The sequence below is a fragment of the Pogoniulus pusillus genome, chromosome 6 (genome assembly GCF_015220805.1).
Source record: "Pogoniulus pusillus isolate bPogPus1 chromosome 6, bPogPus1.pri, whole genome shotgun sequence".
NCBI lineage: Eukaryota > Metazoa > Chordata > Aves > Piciformes > Lybiidae > Pogoniulus > Pogoniulus pusillus.
Genome location: NC_087269.1, coordinates 23,690,943 through 23,711,839, shown reverse-complemented (window position 1 = coordinate 23,711,839; position 20,897 = coordinate 23,690,943). Strand labels below are relative to the sequence as shown.

General features: G+C 51.0%; 2 protein-coding genes across 9 annotated transcripts in view; one reads left to right on the top strand and one right to left on the bottom strand.

The window, feature by feature from the left end:
• Positions 1 to 2,333: 2,333 nt before the first annotated feature.
• Positions 2,334 to 18,166, bottom strand: ZNF511 (zinc finger protein 511). 5 transcript variants are annotated; one of them, XM_064144971.1, is made up of 7 exons: positions 17,939 to 18,165; positions 17,710 to 17,783; positions 16,102 to 16,303; positions 14,708 to 14,832; positions 9,824 to 10,003; positions 7,618 to 7,713; positions 2,522 to 2,610 (listed from the first exon to the last, which is right to left on the bottom strand). In XM_064144971.1, the coding sequence occupies exons 1-6, from the start codon at positions 18,089 to 18,091 to the stop codon at positions 7,644 to 7,646; spliced, it is 804 nt and encodes a 267-aa protein (XP_064001041.1). In that variant the 5' UTR covers positions 18,092 to 18,165; the 3' UTR covers positions 2,522 to 2,610; positions 7,618 to 7,643. The 5 variants fall into 5 exon arrangements, with proteins under 5 accessions (XP_064001040.1, XP_064001045.1, XP_064001041.1 ...); XM_064144970.1 differs by lacking the exon at positions 7,618 to 7,713 and having other exon boundaries at positions 2,334 to 2,610; positions 17,939 to 18,164; XM_064144972.1 differs by lacking the exon at positions 2,522 to 2,610 and having other exon boundaries at positions 6,065 to 7,713.
• A 4-nt stretch (positions 18,167 to 18,170) lies between these two features.
• The window catches only part of TUBGCP2 (tubulin gamma complex component 2), a 52,071-nt gene continuing 49,344 nt past the window's right edge, over positions 18,171 to 20,897 (top strand). For 2 of the 4 annotated variants that reach the window (XM_064144969.1, XM_064144966.1), the window contains exon 1: positions 18,171 to 18,245. The gene's annotated coding sequence lies outside the window, so the exon portion shown is untranslated. The remainder of the gene's footprint in view (positions 18,246 to 20,897) is intronic. The other 2 variants (XM_064144968.1, XM_064144967.1) reach the window with 1 other exon arrangement.

Genomic DNA, 20,897 nt, shown 5'->3' with positions numbered 1-20,897 from the left:
GAGGTTGGTGCTAGGTGGGGGTTGGTCTCTTCTCCCTCATAACAAGAGAAAATGGCCTCAAGTTGCCTCAGTGAAGGGATAGGTTAGACACTGGGAACAATTTCTTTCCCAAAAGAGTTGTCAAGGCCTGGGCCAAGCTGCCCAGGGCAGTGGGGGCGTGTCCATCTTTGGAGGGATTTAAAAGCCATGGAGATGTGCTGCTGAGGACCATGGTCTAGTGTTGGCATAACAGTTGAACTCAATGATCTTGGAAGTCTATTCCAACCTTCATGATTCTATGAACTCTGGAGGTCCCTTCCAACTGAAAGCATTCTATGAGAAGCTGGTAAACCCAAAGTGAGCTGGCATTAGCCCTGGGCCTGCAGCTGCCAGCTGGATTCAGGTTTTAATAGCAAGGGCAGGCAGTCAGCAACCTGGAGCCTGAGGAAAAGGGAGGTGGACAATTATGACCTAAACACATTAGGGAAAGCGGATTGGGCTGCTGCTGCAGAACTTTTGTACCACCACATGCCAAAGCCTGGAGACATCTCCAGTGCCCTGGTGCCTGCATTACACTTTTTTATTGTGGTGGGGTAAAAAATAAAAGCCTCATTTAGGGGCTTCCAGTGCTCTAGAGGAATTTTTGGTGGCTGCCGATATCTGCTGGTGATCATCGCCAGGCAGATATGGGGCAGGAGCACCAGAGTGGTGGCCAGAAAGGCAGGGAACAAAGCCTGGTGTGTGCAGGAGTCAGTTGCAGAGGTATGCAGGGGGAGGGCATGTGGGTGCCTGTGAAGGACAAGGAGGTGTCTGTGGTGGTCTCCACAGGCAAAGACCTGGGAGACATGGTGTACAGCATGAAACAGCAATGTCCTCTTGTTGCCAAGAAGGTCAGTGCTGTCCTGGGGTACATGAAGAAGAGTGTAGGCAGCAGGTCAGGGGAGGTTCTCCTTCTCTACTCTGTCCCAGTCAGGCCACATCTGGAGTCCTGGGTCCAGTTTTGGGCTCCCAAGTTCCAGAAAGACAGGGAACTGCAGAAGAAAGTCCAGGGGAGACTACAAAGACGCTAAAGGGCCTGGAGCAGCTCTGTGAGGAGGAAAGGCTGAGGAGAAGAGCAGCCCCAGAGGGGATCTTCACAGTGCTCATAAAAGCTAAAGGACTTGTGGGGGGCAAGAGGATGGGGCCAGACTTTTGTCAGGGGTGCCCAGCACCAGGCCAAGGGGCAGTGGGCACAAAGTGGAAGCCAGGAGGTTTCAGCTGAGCAGGAGAAAAGTTGTTTGGTGTGAGGGCGCTGGAGGCCTGGAGCAGGCTGCCCAGAGAGGTTGTGGAGTCTCCTTGTGTGGAGAGCTTCTAACTCCCCCTGGGCATTGTGCTCCTGTGCAAGCTGCTGTGGGTGCCCTGCTTTAGCGGGGGGGCTGGATGATCTCCTGAGGTCCCTTCCAAAACCTACCATGCTGTGGTGTGGTGCAAGGGAGTAGCTGTGTGTGCCTGTGTGGAGGTGTGGATATGGGCTGGGGGGGGGTGCTGTATGGGTGCATGGGGTGTGCAGAAAATTAAGGTTATTTGCGTATGTGCAGGTGTGCCCAGGGTTATGGGCATAGGGAATAGGAATAGGCACAGGGGTATAGGCACAAGGAACAGGGACAGGTAGGTGTCCACAGCACACCTCTGTGTGTGGCTCCATGCTCTGGCTGGCTGCTTCCCTCTCCCCTTCCCCATCTCTCCATCCTTGTTCTCCACCTACCCCTGGGGCAGTGCCTGCCATGGTGTCAGCTCTCCTCTGACAGCAGCCACCCTGGCTCCATGCAGCTCTTCGGAGGCAGGGGAACACAGACTGAGTTGTAAAACTTGTAAAAGCCCACGTCTCTGTAAGCATCGTTCCTGTTTCAAAGGATTGTTCCAAGCCCTTTTTATCCTTTGTTCCTCCCAGATGTTCCTCCCATAGATAGGTGAGTGGAAAAGAACAAAGAAGTTCCAGATACTAAACTTGGATTAGCTCTGTTACAGCAACTTGTCCCTTTACAGACATTTTGTTAGTGTCAAAGTTCAACAGAACACTGAGCTGGCAGGATGGGATGGAAAATGAAGGGAAAGATGAGAAGACAAATCACTTCCAACCCAACCTGATCTCTGGAGCAAAGGGAGGATCATACTTCATACTCAGCTCTGCCTGAGTTTTAAAGTGAGGTCACTTGCTAACAATTCTTTATTCATCTAGTTGGAGGTCACTTAATTTGAACTCCCCATGGAAATGAGCTGCAAGGCACCAACCAGGCTGCTTTCCTTGGCCCAGGTAAAGTTTCCACTTGAGGTTCAGAGCAGAGCAGACTTCAGTGAGATGGAGAAGGTCAGAATTAAGGACAAAAGTATTTATCAGTGGCCCCGAGCTCCTGTACAGTCATCAGACTCCCTCTTGGTGTTTATTGAGCCTTTTTTTTTTCCCCACAGAACATAGAAAATCATTTAAATGGTGCTGCACAGTCTCAGCTCCAGCAGCTAACCTCTCAGCTCCAGGTCATGGTGCTTTGTCTTAGTCTTGAGACTTCCTGTGAGGAACAGCCAGGGAGTTCCAACCATCCTATGTCTGTGTGCTGTCCCAGGGGCTGGCCTTGCTGGGAGCTTTGAAAACCACTATGAGGAAATGAAGAAATTACATCAAAAGAATTAAATTAATTGCTGGAATCTGTCTCACTCTTAATCTGGATTCTGTTTTGCTTCTTCTCAGTGGGGGAAGTGTGACAGCCTGTCCCAGGCCAGCTGAGAAGGCTGAGGGCTGCAGGGCTTCCTGCAGGAAGAGGGCCCATGGTGTATTTTTGCTCAGTATTCTCCCTTCTGCATTTTCCATAATGATTCCCTGCCAGTGCTTCACAAAGCCTGTTTGATTCCTGCAGATGCCTGAAGTCTGAACACAGCATTTATGATCATAGAATGGCTCAGGCTGGAAGGGACCCAATCCCCTTGCCATGGGCAGGGATACTTTCCACTAGAATTGGTTGCTCCATCCAGCTTGGCCTTGAACACTTCCAGGGCAAAGGCATCCACAACCAATCTGGGCAACCTATTCCAATGTCTCTCCACCCTCATACTGGGTACTTCTTCCTAAATTACAGAATAACCCTGCTCTCTTTCAGCTTCAAAATGCTCCCCCTGCCCTTGTCCTGCCTCTAGGCATCTTGAAAAGCCCCTTGGCAGCCTTCCTGAAGGTGACCGATGTGAGGCTCAGAGATAACCTTGGCTGCAGCGACCATGAAATGATAGAATTTAAGTTCCTCAGGGCAACTACAACCCTGGATTTTAGGCATACAGACTTTGATCACTTCAGGGATTTGATGGTCAAAGTACTTTGGGACAACGCCCTAGAGGGTAAAGGGGCCAGGACAGCTGCTCAGTGTTCAAGGATCACCTTCTCCATGCCCAGGAGTAAAGCATACCAACAAAGAGGAAGGCTAGGAGACCTGCCTGGATGAGTAAGAAGCTCCTGGACACACTGACACACAAAAAGAAAGTCTGCAAGGACTGGAAGAAAGGATAGCTAGAATGGGGGTATATAAGTGTAAAGGGTTAACCTTCCTGGGGGTGGCCTGAACCTGACCCCAGGTCCTCCTTACTCCTTCCTGGGGGTGGTCTGAACCTGACCCCACGTATAGTGGTTAGCTCACTCCCACTTCCTGTCTAGCCCCCTACAAAAAAAGAGAAACTTTCTCTTTCCCTTTTTGCCCTCCCTGCCTGCTAGTACCACCCTTGTTCCTGCGGTGCCTGTTTTACAACGTAGCCATTCTACCACATGGTAGACAACTACTTCCTGAATCTACCTCCATCCATTGACATCAATCTGGTTGTATATATATATTTGTATCTTGTTTCCCTTTCCTATACCTCTTTGTAACTCCCTTACCTTAAATACTTTTTATGTACTGTTATTCTTTTAACTGCCAAATCGAAGCAAGACTATTCTTTGGGAATTTTTACCCCTTTTCCTCTCTACATCTAGTTCCTTTCTTTCCAAAGGGGAGGAGAGAGGAAGGCATCCTACTATTGTATTGGTTCTGTTAGCTATATTTTGAGTCCCTGGGAAGATTAAACTAGAAGCAATACAATAAGGAAGTGGCCTGAGCAGCAAGAGACCTGACTAGAAAGGCTAACACTTAGTTAGAATTAAGTCCAGATAGAGAGATAAGGGGAACAGCAAAAATTTCTATAGGTACATTAATGGCAAAAAGGTGGATAGGGAAGGTATGGGCCCCCTTGGGAAAGAAATAGGCAAACCAGTGACAAGGCAGATGGAGAAGGCTGAGGTTCTCAACCACTTCTTTACCTCAGTTTTCACTGGAAAGGGCTGAGCCACACTCCCAGTCACAGAAGATAATGGCAGGGGCTGGAAGAAAGAACTGCCCCTGGCGAGTGAAGAGCAGGTCTGTGGCCATCTGATGAACCTGAAAAGCATTCAAGTCCATGGGACCCAACAGGATACACCCACGTGTAGTGAGAGAACTGGCGGATGAGGTTGCTAAACCACTCTCTATTCTGTTCCAAGAGTCATGGCAGGCTGAGCAAGTCCTCACTGACTTGAAAAGGGGAAAGACAACCCCCATTTTCAAAAGGGAAAATAAGGAAGCACCAGGAAACTACAGGCCAGTCAGCTTCACATCTGTGCTTGGTAAGACCATAGAGCAGTCTCCTGGAGGCACTGCTGAGGCAGAATAATGAAGAGGTGACTGGGTACAACCCACATGGCCTCATCATGAGCAAATCCTGCCTGTCAAAAATGGGGACCTTCTACAACAAGGTCACAACATCAATAGGTGAGAGATGAGCAACTGACATCATCTACCTGAATCTGAGCAAAGCCTTCCGTGCTGTCCTGCACAACATCCTGACCTCCAAGCTGGTGAAACATGAATTTGACAGACAACTCAGTGGATTAAAATTGGCTTGGCGGCCTCACCCAAAGAGTGGCTGTCAGTGGGTCCAGGCCCAAGAGGAGGCAGGCCCAAGTGGAAGCAGGGACAATTGAAGCCCCTCAAGGATCAGCAGTGGGATCTGTTTTGTTTAACATCTTTGTCAGCGACATGGCCAGGGGCCTTGAAGCAGCCTCAGCACCAAGCTGTGTGGTGTGGCTGACAGTTGGAGGGAAGGATCCATTCAGAGGGACCTGCACAGGCTGCAGAGGTGAGCCCAAGCTAATGTCATGAAGTTCAATAAGAGCAAGTGCAAGGTCCTGCAGCTGGGTTGGGGCAATCCCAAGCGCCAATATAGGCTGGGCAATGCCTGGCTTGAGACTTTGGCCCTGGGGAAAGAGACTTGGGGGTGCTGGTGGATGAGAAGCTCAACATGAGCCAGCAGTGTGCACTTGCAGCCCAGACAGCAACCAGATCCTGGGCTGCAGCAAGAGAAGTGTGTGCAGCAAGGCAAGGGAGGGGATTCTGTTCCTCTCTGGTGAGACCCCACCTGAAGCACTGTGTCCAATTCTGGAGCCCTATTACAGGAAAAAGCTGGAGGTGCTAGAAGGTATCCAGAGAAAGGCCATGAGGATGATCAGAGGGCTGCAGCTGCTCTGCATGGGGCCAGGCTGAGAGAGTTGGGGGTTTTCAGTGTGGAGAAGAGAAGACTCTGAGGAGACCTTATTGTGGCCTTCCAGTATCTGGAGTGGGCTGCAAGAAAGCTCAGGAGGCACTTTTTAAGGTGTTGGGTAGTGACAGCACTGGGGATAATGGATCCAGCCTAGAGGAGGGGAGATTTAGATTAGATGTTAGAACAACGTTCTTCTCCATGAGGGCATTGAGACACTGGAACAAGTTGCCCAGGAAAGTGGTGGAAGCCTCATCCCTGGAGGTTTTTAAGGCCAGGCTGGATGTGGTTCTGGGCAACCTGATTTAGTGTGAAGTGTCCCTGCCCATGGTAGGGGAGTTGGAGCTGGATGATCCTTGAGCTCCTTTCCAGCCCTGACAATTCTGTGATTCTATGATTCTATGGGAAGGCAGCTGTGCCCATCTGTCCAGAAAGCCACTGCTGCCTTGAGCAGTCCTGGCACAATTACTCACAGCATAGGCAAGTTTCTCACTTGATTTCAGAAAGGATGTGTTGGTTTGAGGCTAATTGGAATATTTTAATGAGAGAAATTAGATTATTGGTTGTGAAAAGAAAATAATAGTGAAGTCTGTATCACTCACTGGTTCTGCTTGCGGGACATAAAAAGCCAAAACTGTTATAAACAAATATTGTCAGTCTCTCTCTGGTTGCCACTTACTTCATTAACTCCTTTGCCTGGACCTGTATAACTCAATCTAATTATTCCTCTTCTAACTCCTTACCTGTCAGTCTCACCCCTTCTGAGATAAGGGAGGGGGTGGGTAGGAAGGGAGTTAGTTTGGAGCCCTCCTGGGTGGCTTTTGCTGTTTGGGAGGAGTTCTGAATGTCTGTATTACTTTTAACTTGTATATAACCTCAGGAGGTTCAACAAGACCAAGTGCAAGGTCCTGCATCTGGGTCAAGGCAATCCCAAGCACAAATACAGGCTGGGCAGTGACTGGCTGGAGAGCAGCCCTGAGGAGAGGGACCTGGGCGTGCTGGTGGACGAGAAGCTTAACAGGAGCCAGCAGTGTGCACTTGCAGCCCAGAAAGCCACCCAGAGTCTGGGCTGCACCAGGAGAAGTGTGGCCAGCAGGTTGAGGGAGGTGATTCTCCCCCTCTACTCCACTCTGCTGAGACCCCACCTGGAGTACTGCATCCAGTTCTGTAGCCTCCATTACAAGAAGGATGTGAATATGCTGGAGTGTGTCCAGAGAAAGGCCATGAGGATGCTCAGTGGGCTGGAGCAGCTCTGCTGTGAGGACAGACTGAAAGAGTTGGAGCTGTTCAGTCTGAAGGAGGCTCCCAGGTGACCTCCTTGTGGCCTTCCAGGATCTGAAAGGGGGCTACAAAAAAGCTAGGGAGGGACTTTTTAGACTGTGAGGGAGTGCCCAGTGGAACAAAGCTGGAGGTGGGGAGATTCAGCCTGGACGTGAGGAGGAAATTCTTCAGCATAGAGTGGTAAGAGCCTGGAATGGGTTGCCCAGGGAGGTGGTTGAGGCCCTATCCCTAGGGGTGTTTAAGGGCAGGCTGGATGAGGCTCTGGGCAGCCTGATCTAGGATAGGGTGTCCCTGGGCATGGCAGGGGGGCTGGAACTGGCTGATCCTTATGGTCCCTTCAAACCCTGACTGATTCTATGAATCTATAACTGTATATAGTTGTAAAGATCTATATAGATTGTATACATATGCTTGTAAATGTGTGCTACATTGTAAAATATAGCTTCATTCTTAACTTCCAGCTGGCTGAGTTAGTCTGGTGAATCTTATATGTGTGTGTATGAAACTCCCAAACCACCACAGAGGATCACAAAAACAGCATTGTGTCTCAGACAGAATGAATGTGAGCATGGGTCAGGCTTTAAATGTTAAGGGAGGTGGTGCAGAGACACAAAAGGGCCTGTAGCATAGCACCTCCCAAGGTATGCATGCATCCCAAAATGAAGCCACATCATCACTGGTTTGGTCCTTCTATCTTCCTAGGGCCCTTATAGGTTACTGCAAACAGCCCTGCTCAGCCAAAGTGCCATGGCTGATGTCTGCAGGCAAGAGTGGCTGGTGCCCTCCCACCTGGCACAAGGTTGGTGGACTGACTTTCAGACTTTCTTCCTTGGTCCTTTAAATCCTCGGGTGGCACCTTGTCCAAAGCAAATCGTGGAAGGGATCCTGGAAAGGGAGACAGGCTTTAGTACACACCAACAGCCCTCCTCTCACAGCATCACTGGGGTGTTTTATAGCTCTTCTCCACAGCTCTCAGCCTTCCCTCTTCACAGAGACGCTCCAGGCCCCTCAGCAGCTTTGCAGCCTCCCCAGGACTCTTTCCAGCAGTTCCCTGTCTCTACTGAACTGGGGAGTCCAGACCCAGATCCAACACTCCAGATGTGGCCTCAGTAGGACAGAGTAGAGAGGGAGTAGAACCATCCTCGACCTGCTGCCCACATTCTTCTTGGCCTCCTGGAGGAAAGCAGCCTCAGAAGGGATCTGAGCAATGCTTAGCAAGAGCTAAAGGACCTGTGGGAGCCAAAAGGATGGGATCAGGCTCTTGTCAGTGGTGGTCAACCACAGCAACACAGGAGGTTTCACCAGACCAGAAGCTTCTTTGGTGTGATGGTGCTGGAGGCCTGGAGCAGGCTGCCCAGACGACTTGTGGAGTCTCCTCTGAGGGTATACCAGATTCCCCTGGACACTGTGCTCCTGGGCAAGCTGCTGCAGATGCCCTGCTTTATCACGGAGGTTGGACTGGACGAGCTCCAGAAGTCCCTTCCAACCCCTACTATGCTGGGATTTTGTGATATTAATCTTTATGCTAAAAGATTATTAAAACAACTAATAAAAACAATTCCAACATGGGCACTGGGAAGATGGTGGTTATTTTCTAATCACTCCCTTGTATCTCCTACAAGTTTTACAGAGTGGGATTTTTAAAGTCAAGCCAGCATTAGGCAATTTAGCTTTGATGTGGAAGAAAAAAAACAAAACCACACAAAAATCAGTTAAAAATATCCCAGAAATGCTGCTGTGGCCTTGCAAAACCTAAGGCTGAGTAGGATGTTAGGAACAAGTTCTTTACTATGAGGGTGCTGGAACACTGCAACAGGTTGCCCAGCGAGGTGTTTGAGGCCCCATCCCTGGAGATATTCAAGGTGAAGCTGAACAGGGGTGTGGGCAGCCTCATCTAGTGGAGGATGTCCCTGCTGAGTGCAGGGGAAGTTGGATTGGATGAGCTTTGGAGATCCAACCCAGAGCACTCAGTGATTCTGTGTTCCCCTGCTTTATCTGCTTCTGCATGGAGACACAGCTCCAGCTGAAGCCCTGAGTCAGATAGGATGGGGCAGTGTTACAAAGCATGAATGTCATTTGTCTGAGTGTTTTAGGACAAAGTTCTTACCTCCAGACCCACCACACTGTGCGATGTGATGGAAAGAGCTGAGGGGTGTGTAGAGTAACAGAAGCTTTTAACAGGGCTGCTCAAGTGGCTTGCCATGCACAGAGAAAAATCTGTCACGATCTGTCCAACACAGAAACATCCTGAGCTGTGCTGCCCCAGGTACTGCCAAGATGCAATCAAATGATGGAGTGCTGGTAGGCAGCAAGTTCTGCGTGGGCCAGCAATATGCCCTTGTGGCCAAAAGGGCCAATGGCATCCTGGAGTGGATCAAGAAAATCATGCTCAGCAGGGCTAGGGAGGTTCTTCTCCCTCTCTACTCTGCCCTAGTGAGACCATACCTGGGACTATTGTGTCAAGTTTAGTGCTCCCCAATTCAAGAGAAACAGAGACCCACTGGAGAGAGTCCAATGGAGAACCAGAGGATGATTGGGGAACTTGAGCATCTCTCCTGTGAAGAGAAACTGAGAGCCCTGGGGCTGTTTAGTTTGAAGAGAAGGCTGAGAGGGGACCTGATCAATGTCTATCAATATTTGAGGGGTGGGTGTCAAGTGGAGGGGACCAATTTCTTTTCAGTAATGCACAGCAATAAGGACCAATGGATACCAACTTGAACACAGAAGTTTTCACCTCCACGAGGAGAAACTTTTTTACAGTGAGGGTGACAGAGCCCTGGAGCTGGCTGCCCAGGGGGATTGTGGAATCTCCTCTGGAGACTTTCCAAACCCACCTAGATGCCTTCCTGTGCGGATTACTCTGGGTGGTCCTACTTTGGCAGGAGGGTTGGACTCAGTGACCTCTGGAGGTCCCTTCCAACCTCTAATGGTCTGTGATTCTGTGATGTGGCCCCAACCCCAGAAATGGTTGCCTGTGGAGACCAGCAGCACTGACCTGGATTTATAGAGTCGTTTCTCCAGCACTGAGTGCCTGGCTGCAGGCTGAAGGATCTCCATGTTCTTGCTGGTCCCTACTTCCATGGGGTCCACTTGGAACTGCTCCGAAGTCTCCATGCTCACATCCATCGGCATACCAGCAGCCTGCACTGTGGGGGAGCTCCCATGCTTGGGGCCACTGCAGAGGCGACATATGACACCCTCTCTCAGCACTTGCCAGGGAGCCCAGAGGAAAGGAAGAGGCCAAGTCCAAGCTAGGTGAGTTACTGTACAGAAACACGGAGATCTGGCTATGCAAAACACTGGGAGTAGCCAAATGAATACTGTAGAGCTGTGTGATAGCCTTGTGTGAGGTTCTACTGAGGCATTCAGAGTTGCTGCACACAACTTCGTCCCCAGGTTCTTTTCTTCAATCCATAAATTGTAACTCACTCAAAGGTAAAGTGCTGGACTAAGAGGGTTCACATGGGGCTACTTAAGGAATAGAATCATAGAATCAACCAGGTTGGAAGAGACCTCCAAGATCATCCAGTCCAACCTATCACCCTGCCCTATCCAATCAACTAGACCATGGCACTAAGTGCCTCATCCAGTCTTTTCTTGAAGACCCCCAGGGACGGTGCCTCCACCACCTCCCTGAGCAGCCCATTCCAATGGGAAATCACAGACCCAGTCCCTCATCTCTGTAGATAGTGATCCCAGGGCTATACCTATACCATTCCAACAGGCAAGACATTTTCTCTCTATCCCATCACCCAGATCTCTGGCGAAGGTGTTAACATCAGCCCTTCTATTAATCTCTGTGGTGAAAGCAGCACTTGAACAGTTGAGAAAGCTCTCACCAAACGTCAAAAGCCTGCCTCTGGAATGGGAACATGGCAGAGAGAATCACAGAATCAACCAGGTTGGAAGAGACTTTCAAGATCATCTAGTCCAACCTATCACCCAGCCCTACCCAGTCAACTAGACCATGGCATTAAGTGCCTCATCCAGTCTTTTCTTGAACACCTTCAGGGACAGTGACTCCACCACCTCCCCGGGCAGCCCATTCCAATGCCAATCACTCTCTCTGTAAAGAACTTCCTCCTAACATCCAGCCTATACTTCCCCCAGCAAAACTTGAGACTCTGTCCCCTCGTTCTATTGCTGGTTGTCTGGGAGAAGAGACCAACCCCCACCTGGCAACAACCTCCCTTCAGGTAGTTGTAGACAGCAATGAGGTCACCCCCAAGCCTCCCCTTCTCCAGGCTAAACAACCCCAGCTCCCTCAGCCTCTCCTCACAGGGTTTGTGTTCCAGGCCTTTCATCAGCTTTGTCGCCTTTCTCCCCTTCTCTGGACATGCTCCAGCACCTCAACATCTTAAATTGAGTAGCCCAGAACTGGACACAGTACTCAATGTGTGGCCTGACCAGTGCTGAGTACAGGGGAAGAATAACCTCCCTCATCCTACTGGCCACACTGCTGCTGAGCCAGGCCAGGATACCATTGGCTCTCTTGGCCACCTGGGCACACTGCTGGCTCATCTTCAGCTACTATCTACCAGTACCCTCAGGTCCCTTTCTGCCTGGCTGCTTTCCAGCCACTCTGTCCCCAGCCTGTAGTGCTGCTTGGGGTTGTTGTGGCCAAAGTGCAGAACCCTGCACTTGGCCTTGTTCAATCTCATCCCATTGGCCTCTGCCCACCCATCCAGCCTGTGCAGGGCTCTCCTACCTTCCAACAGATCAACACCTGCTCCTAGCTTGGTGTCACCTGCAAACTTACTGATGCTCAATCCCCTCGTCCAGATCATCAATAAAGACATTGAACAGGACTGGGCCCAGCACTGACCCCTGGGGAACACCACTAGTGACTGGCTGCCAACTGGATGTGGCACCATTCGCCACCACTCTCTGGGCTTGGCCTTCCAGCCAGTTCCTGACCCACCACAGAGTGAATCTGTCCAAGCCATGAGCTGTCAGCTTGGCTAGGAGCTTCTTGTGGCAGATAGTGTCAAAGGCTTTGCTGAAGTCCAGGTAGACTACATCCACAGCCTTCCCCACATTCACCAGGCAGGTAACCTTATCATAAAAGGAGATCAGGTTGGTGAGACAGGACCTGCCCTTCCTAAACCCATACTGTCTGGGCCTAATCACTTTGCCATCCTGTAGGTGCTTTGTGATGGCACTCATGATGACCTGTTCCATCACCTTGCCTGGCACTGAGGTCAGGCTGAAAGGTCTGTAGTTTTCTGGCTCCTCCTTACAATCCTTCTTGTGGATGGGTATCACATTGGCAGCTTCCAGACTTCAGGAACCTCTCCAGTGAGCCAGGACTTTTGATAAATGATGGAGAGTGGCTTGGCCAGTTCACCTGCCAGCTCTCAGCACCCTAGGATGGATCCCATCTGGTCCCATGGACTTGTGAGGATCCAAGTGGCTCAGCAGGTCCCTTACTTCTTCCTCATGGATTAGAGGGGGACTATACTGGACCCTGACTTCATCTGCCACTGCAGGAGTCCAGCTGTCCTGGAGACAACCTGTCCCACTATTGAAGACTGAGGCAAAGAAGGTGTTAAGCACCTCTGCCTTTTCCTCATCCTTTGTCACTATATTCCCCTCTCTATCCAATAAGGACTGGAGGTTGTCCTTGCCCCTTCTCTTGTCATCATATATTTAAAGAAACATTTTTTATTTTCCTTGGCAGCCATGGCCAGCCTAAGCTCTAAATGGGCTTTTGCCTCTCTAATTTTTTGTCTACAAGACCTAGCAACTTCCTTGACCTTTTCCTGGGACACCTCCCCTCTTTTCCAAAGAAAATATACTCTCTTTTTTTTATCTTTAACTCCTTCAGCAGTTCCCTGCCCATCCAGTCTGGCTGCCTCCCTCGTCGGCTTGTCTTCTGGCACAATGGCACAGCTGCTCCTGTGCCTTTAGGAGTTCTTTCTTGAAGTAGGTCCAACCCTCCTGGACCCCTTTGTTTTCAAGGGCTCTTTCCCAAGGAACTTTCTGAGTTAGTTCCTTAAATAGGCTGAAGTCTGCCCTTTGGAAGTCCAGTGTGGAGGTTCTGTTGATGTCCCTCCTGGTTTCTCCATATATTGAAAGCTCTTTAATTTCATGGTCACTGGACCCCAGGCAGCCTCCAACCACCACATCCCCTACCAGCCCCTCTCTATTTGTGAGCAGCAGGTCAAGCAGGGCTGCCGCCCTGGTAGGCTCACATAGCAGCTGGGATAAGAAGTTGTCTTCCGCACACTCTAGAAACCTTCTGCAGTATTTAAGTCCCAGCAGATGTCTGGTAGATTAAAGTAGCCCACAAGAACAAGGGCAGGTGATCTTCAGGCAGCCTCCAGTTGTTTGAAGAGTAATAAATCAACCTTTCCTTCCTGGTTGGGTGGTCTATAACAGACTCCAAACAGGATATCGGTCCTATTGGCCTTCCCCTTAATTCTCACCCATAAAGACTCAACTTGATCATCCTTGATTTCTACCCCCATGACATCCAGAGCATTCCTAATGTACAGAGCCACTCCTCCACCTCTTCTCCCTTGCCTGTCTCTCCTGAAGAGTCTGTAGCCATTGATTACAGCACTCCAATTGTGCGAGTTGTCCCACCACGTTTCTGTGATGGTGACGAATCATAGTTTTCCTCCAGCACCAAAGCTTCCAGCTCCTCTTGTTTGCTACCCATACTTCATGCATTAGTGTACATGCACTTCAGCTGGGCTGCTGCTTTTACCCCTATCTCTAGCCTACCATCCTCAATTTCCTTTGGTTTATCTCTGGAGAGCTGGAGAGCAAAGCAAGAAGTGAGCACAAAGCAATGCAAAAGGAGGCTGGGCTCTGCATATACACAGGGGGAGCAGAGCCTGGAGCCACACAGGGAGAGACATAAATCAACAGACCACACCAAGCTGAGTGAGAGTTGATCTGCTGGAGCAGGGAGGCTCTGCAGAGGGACCTGACCAGGCTGGATCAGTGGGGTGAGGCCAATGGGATGAGGTTCAACAAGGTTGAGTGCTGGGTCCTGGCACTTGCGTCACAACAGCCCCAGGAATGCTTCAGGCTTGGGGCAGAGTGGATGGAAACTGCCTAGAAAAGAAGGACCTGGAGATGCTCAGTGACAACAGCTGATGGCGACCCAGGCTGTGTCCAGGTGGCCAAGGCCACCAGCATCCTGGCCTGGATCAGCAATGGTGTGGCCAGCAGGAGCAGGGCAGAGATTGTGCCGCTGCACTGGACACTGGGGAGACTGCACCTGAGTTTCAGTGCCCTTTCATTCCAAGAAGGACACTGAAGGGCTGAAGCAGGTCCAGAGAAGGGCACCAAAGCTGGGGAAGTGTCTTGGGAACAGGGCAGGGAAGGAGCAGCTGAGGGTGTTTAGTGTGGAGAAGAGGACGCTAAAGGAAGACTTCATTGCTCTTTACAGTTCTCTGAAAGGAGGCTGCAGTGAGGTGGGGATTGGGCTCTTATCTCAAGCAGCAGGTGACAGGATGAGAAGCAATGACCTCAAATTCCACCAGGGGAGGCTTAGGTTGGACATTAGGGAAAAATTCTTCACTTTAAGAGCGCTTAAGCCCTGGCCCAGGTTGCTCAGCACAGTGGTTAAACCCCATCCCTGAAAGTGGTCAAAACCCAGGTAAATATGGTGCTGAGGGACATGCTTCAGTGGTGGACTTGGCAGTGTTGGGTACTCAGTTGGTCATCGATCTTGTGAGATTTTTTCCAATCCAGATGATTCTATGCCACAGAAAGACTTGCAATACTTTGCCCATTCTCACAAGCAGCAGCAAAGGTCATTTTCAAGCCTCTCAGAATATGAGATGGGAAGTGAGTGGAGCAGCAGAGCAGCATCCCCCATATCCAGCAGGCAGAATCAGTTGTGCTGGGAGACTTCAGCAGTTACCTTTTCACTTTCTTGGGTCTATCGAAGCGGAAGTCAGCAGGGTAAAGGTGGACAGTGACCAAGTGCTCCTTTCTGTCCTTGCTGCTCTTGAACTTCTCTGCACAGCCTTCTACCAAACACCTGTACTGGAAAGCAGGGACAAAAGATGTCACTGGAAAAAGCAGGCAGTGTCACAGCTGGGGACACATGTCTCTAAACTTGTGTCATGCCCATGTTGTGCACACTGCATATTGCACACAGGCCAAGGGTTGGTGTCTGCACTGAGCCTGTATTAGAGCTAAACTACAGTAGCTGCTCTGCCACCTGGTGACCTCCCCAATCACATAGGGGGGGCTGTTCAAAGGAGAGGAGACCCCTGGGATGAAATGAAAGTGAGTTTAATGAAACACAGAAACTAACACCAATGCCAATAGAGGATCACAGAAACAGACTGCTTTGGGTCAGAAGGTTCCAACTCACCTGCACTCAGCAGGAGCATTGTCCACTAGAGCTGGTTGCCCACAGCCCTGTCCAGCCTCACTTTGAATATCTCCAGGGATGGGGCCTCAACCATCTCTCTGGGCAACTCGGGCCAGAGTCTCACTATCTTCAGCATAAAAAACACCTTTATATCTAATCTAAATTTTCCTCTTTGAGACCAAACCATCCCCCCCTTCTCCTGCCACAACAGGCCTTGCTCAAAAGTCTGGTCCCAGCTTTCTGCTGGGCCTCTTGAGGCACTGAAAGGCCACCAGCAGCTCTCCTTGGAGACGTCTCTCTTCTCCCAGCTGATCAAGCCCAACTCTCCCAGCCTGGCCTCACAGCACTGCTGTGGCCTCCTCTGGTCCTGCTCCAACAGGTCCCTGTCTGTGCTATGCTGAGGATTCCAGAGCTGGCCTCAGCACTGCAGGCGGATGTCTCAGCAGAGCACAGTAGAGGGGCAAAATCCCCTCTCTGTCTCTGCTGCCCGTACTGCTGGGGATCAGCACAGGACAGGCTTGGGCTGGGCTGGCAGCACTCAGTGCCAGCTCAGGTCCAGCTTTTTACCCACCAGCACCTCCAAGTACTTCTCCAGCCCTTCATTTCCCAGTCTGGACCAATACTGGAGGTTACCATCAGGTGTAGGTCGTTGCACCTGGCCTTGTTGAACCTCAGGAGGTTCACACAGGTTCACTTTTCAGCTTGCCCATACAAAAATACAAGCAACCCAGTGACATCACAGTTATGGGGAAGGCAGTCATTGGGAACAGAATCACACATACTTAGCAGACCTCCGCCTTTTAAACAAGCATGATGTTTAGGCTCTGGGAAACAGCTTTCACCCCTCCCAGCTTCATCTCCTGGCTAACTCCAAACTGCTAACAGTCTGCAGACTGTGACTGGGATCCTATCCCAGGAAAATCAGGAGAGCTCACCATGTTTTGCTTCTCAGCCATGATCTGGAAGAGTGAGTCATGCCACTCCAAGATATGAATATCCAGAAGGTGCCCTGAGGGGAAGGAGTGCTTGCAGAAGGAGCAGACGTTCCTGTGCAGAGTGTTGTAGTGGTGCTCATACCCCTCCAGTGTGTCAAAGACCTGGCAGCACCCTGAGATGTGGCAAGTGAATGCTGACACCCTGTGAGAAAATGAAGGTGACCAGACCTTACATGAAAGTTTTAATTTCAGCTGCATACATCACAGAATGGTCCGGGCTGATAAGAACCTCCAAAGGTCATCCACTCCAACCCCTGAGCACTCAGCAGAGGCATCCTCCACTAGATCAGGTTGCCCACAGACCTGTCCAGCCTCACCTGGAGTATCTCCAGGGATGGGGCCTCAACCAACTCCCTGGGCAACCTGTTGCAGTGTTCCAGCACTCTCATGGCAAAGAACTTGTTCCTCACATCCAATCTCAAGCTGCTTGTGCTAGTTTGAAGCCATTGCCCTCATCCTGTCCCTGCAGGCCTTTGCAAACAGTCCCTCTGTAGCCTTCTTGTAGCTCGCTTCAGATACTGGAAGGTTGCTATTACGTCTCTCTGGTGCCTTCTCTTCTCCAGGCTCAACACCCCCAGCTCCCTTAGTCTGTCCCCATAGCAGAGCTGATCCAGCCCCTGATCATCTTCGTGCCCTCCTCTGGACCCTCTCCATCAGGTTTATATCCTTTCTGTGTTGAAAGCTCCATATTTGGACACAGCATTGCAGATGAGGCCTCCCCAGAGCAGAGGAGCAGGGCTGGCCTTGCCATTTTGGATGCAGTCCAGGCTGCCACTGGTCTTCTGGGCTGCAAGTACATATTGTTGGCTCATGTCCTCCTCTGAATGACCTTTTGTATTCAAGGCTTTTCTTGTGAATAACAAAAAGTGGAATGGAATGAAGATGACCCCATGGTCAAATGGTAGTTGGAAAGTCATTTTCTGCTATGGCTTGACCACTAAAACTATTATTAATCTGTGAAGTGACATTTTGATAAAGAATAAACACAAGCAGCAGTGTAGGAAATCAAGTTTTTGACCTTTAACGTTGAAGGTGTGGATTAAAACTTTGTGCTAGAGCTGTTTAACAGGCACCTGTAGGGTAACTTTACACAATCCTCAAGGTGCTTCCTCAGTCTTACTACACATATGTGCTGAAGCAAGACGAAGTTTCTTCCCCCTGGGTCAACTTTCCTAACTGAAGCTCTCCTGATGTTTTGGCAGGGTAAACAACCTGCCCCTTAATTTCAGCTTCCAGACTGTCTATTTATGGGGAGTTCAGTGAAAAGAAGTGACATCCAGAAGCAGCTATTTAGCCACAGCTGCCTACAAATACTGATTTTTTGACTTTTTCAGCAGAACGATGAAGTTTTCAAGCTACATCACTTAATTTTCCTGACTTTTAACTCATTTCTCCCCCTCAAGTCTCTAAAGCCCACAGAAACTGCACCCGTCCTGGTAGAGTGTTAGCTGGCAGGGTTCGCACCAACCAAGACGACACGGCACACAACATATAACCAAGAGGCATGACTGTAGCCGTCGCCAGGCTTGCAGGCCCTGCCTGACTTACCTGGGTCTCTCGGCCACCTCCGCCAGGCCGATAAGGACACCCTGGAGGTAGAGGTGTCGGTGAACGTCCCCATCCTAGGAGAGAAGGAAAGAGAGACCGTGGGCAGCTAGGCCTGCCCCCGCAGAGCAAGTCCTTCTCCACGGAGCCAGGCTGCGGAGGTCCCGGCGCTAGGAGGGGCTCCGAGGGGCCTCTGAGGGAGCAGAGCTGTGGCTTCCCGCACAAACCTCACCTCGAGGAGCGGGTGCTGGGGACCGAGGCGGAGACGGTGAGGAGTGAAGTCGAAAGGCGGGGTGGGGGGTACGGAGGGGATGGGTGGCGGGACAGCGGCTAGGGGCAGCCTCTCTTTCAGGTGGCGAAGGAGCCCGGGCGGCAGCGGCAACATAGCGGGCAAAGGGGCAGAGGACCGACGAGTAACCCCCCGCGCCGCGCCGCCTCCCGCAGGATGCACGTGACCTGCACTTCCGGGCGGCAGCGGGGGCACTTCCGGGCGGCGGCGCTGGGGTCACTTCCGCGTGGCGGCGGGCACTTGCGGGCAGGTAGGGTTGGCCTGTCGTGGGAGGCTGAAGTGCGGAGTGGATGGGTTTGCTGTAGTAACTGGGGGTAGAGAGAGGCTTTCTATCTTGCTTCCGCTCTCAGCAGGGCTGGTGTCACAGCTGCATCAAGGCGCCGGTAGGCCGTGGCCGGACGAGTTGGGGCCTCCCTGTGGGTGGGGAGCCAGCGCCGCTCGGGGCCCTGTCCCCGGGATGCCTCCCTCGCACGGGAATCGGCTGGTTCCTTAGGTCTGCTCAGTGCCTGTTGGACTCTTGCTGTGCCTTTCAGCGTGGAGTGTGGTCCCGACGCTGCCGGCAACCCTTTGGGCATAAGGAGATGCAGTTGAGTCCGGCTGAGCAAGCCTGGCTCCTCTGTTCAGCCTCTCCTCATTCTTATGCTCTTGAGACCTAACGGCTTCAGCAGCCCAAGGCGGAGCTGAAGGTTAACTGGTGCTGATCCTCGCTGATTGGTCTGATGACATTTGATGTGTCTTTTGGCAGCTGAGATGACAGGAGGGACAGGTTTGGCAAGTTTATGCATCCTGTAGTAGGGACAAGGGGTTCGTGGGCTGGGGGATGACTGCTCATAGGGAACTTGACAGGCTGGAGGGGTGGGCTTGAAGAAACCTTAAGAAATAGGACAAAAAGTGGAAACAGTGAGGCCTTGGGGACAGAATAACCCAAACGACAGCAGAGGCTGGGTGGCAGCTGGCTGAAGCACACCTGCTTGTAGAGGCACCTAGAGCTCCAGGGTAGTAGGGTGAGTATGGCACTGTGGTTTCGTGCCCAGGTTGGGGGAGCTAGGGTTGCTGATCTGGAGACAAAGAGATGGCACCTCTCCCTACTCAAAGGGATCCTGAAAATGGTGGGACCACGCTCTACAGGGGCACAAGCAAGAGTCCCATAGGCACCAGTAGTAGCTGTGGTACAGGAAACCTCAGTTATATAATAGGAAAAGATGTTTCTATATGAAGATTAGGGCCCGGAGTGGTGAGATAATCTGGGTCTTTGGAGATACTGAGGCTTGGGCTGGACAAGGCCTTGTACAGCCTGCGTGGTTTGACAGAATCAAAGAAGGTTAGGGGTTGGGAGGGATCCAGTTCAACCCCCCTGCCTGAGCAGGATCACCCAGGGCAGGTCACACAGGAACACATCCAGGTGGCTTTGAATCTCTTCAGATGAGGAAACTCCACAACCTCTCTGGGCAGCCTGTTCCAGGCCCTCCAGCACCCTCACAGTGACAAAAAAAACTCCTGTTACCATGGCATTTCCTTTGCTCCAGCTTGCCCCCAGTGCTTCTTGTCCTATCCTTGTCCACCCCTGAGCAGAGCCTGGCTGTGTCCTCCTGACACTGCCCTGCACATCTTTAGCACAGCACCAAGGGCAGCCCTCAGGCTCCTCTGCTGCCAGCTTCCAGCCTCAGCTCCCTCAGCCTGGTCTCACAGGCAGATGTTCCCCTGCCTGCAGCAACTTTGTGGCTCTGTACCGGACTCTCCATTTGACTCAGTTTTGGTTGGAGAGTTGTCAGAGTCTTGTAGAGATCCACTCCAGCCTAAAGGAATCAATGATTTTAGCAAATGAAGTGTCCATATGTTTGCTGTTCTGCTCTCTCCAGAGTTTTGCACTGAACTCCATGCTTGCATGATACCTTAATCAGATTCTTGCTTTTGGGCCCATCATTTTAGTAACTGCAGAATTTGCTGCTTGTCCATTATGGACAGTAAAATCCCTAAATGTGGGAAAAAATAGGTTACTCAGATGCCACGGGATGGGCAGGCTGCTAAAACCAGCAATTTCAGCTATGTCTTTAACTTTGCCACTGCTAGAGGGAATTTGAGATTCATATATCCTCTGCTGGCTCCCCTGGGCTTTGTACCAGTATAATTAAATTTGGCAGCATTAGGGACTCTGCCAAATGTGAAGAGAAAAGGGACATGAAAATGATCAGAGGGCTGGAGCACCTCCCTTATGGGGACAGGCTGGAAGAGTTGAGGCTGTTCAGCCTGGAGAAGCAAGGGTTCCAGGGAGACATTGGAGCAGCCTTCTAGTACCTGAAGGGGCTCCAGCAGAGATGGGGAGTGACTTCTGACAAGAGCTGGGAGTGCCAGGATGAGTGACAATCGCTTTAAGCTGGGACAGGGGAGACCAAGATAGGAGATTAGGAAGAAATTACTTACCATTGAAACAGGTTGCCCAGGGAGGTTATGGCTGCCTGTTCCTGCTCCCTGGAGGTGTTCAAGGCCAGGTTGGATGAGGCCTTGAGCAGCCTGAGCTGGTGGTAGGTGTCCCTGTGCATGGCAGAGAGCTGGAACTGGATGGGCTTTAAGGTCTTTTTCAACTCAACCCATTCTGTGATTGTATGAATCTCTGTTTTTCTTGCTTCCTCCCATCACATGTGTTTGTGTATTTTAGCATGCCCTGCAGGTTCATTATGGAGTCAGGAAGTGCCAGCAGATGAAGAGAGGGGATCCTGCCTCTCTGCTCTGAGGAGACCTCTCCTGCAGTGTTGTGTCCAGATATGAAGCCCTCAAGGCAGAAAGGACATGGACGTGATGGAGCGGGTCCTGAGGAGGCCATGAAAATATTAGGGGGTTGAAGCAGTTCTGCTATGAGGACAGGCTGAGGGAGCCAGGGGTGTTGAGCCTGGAGAAGAGAAGG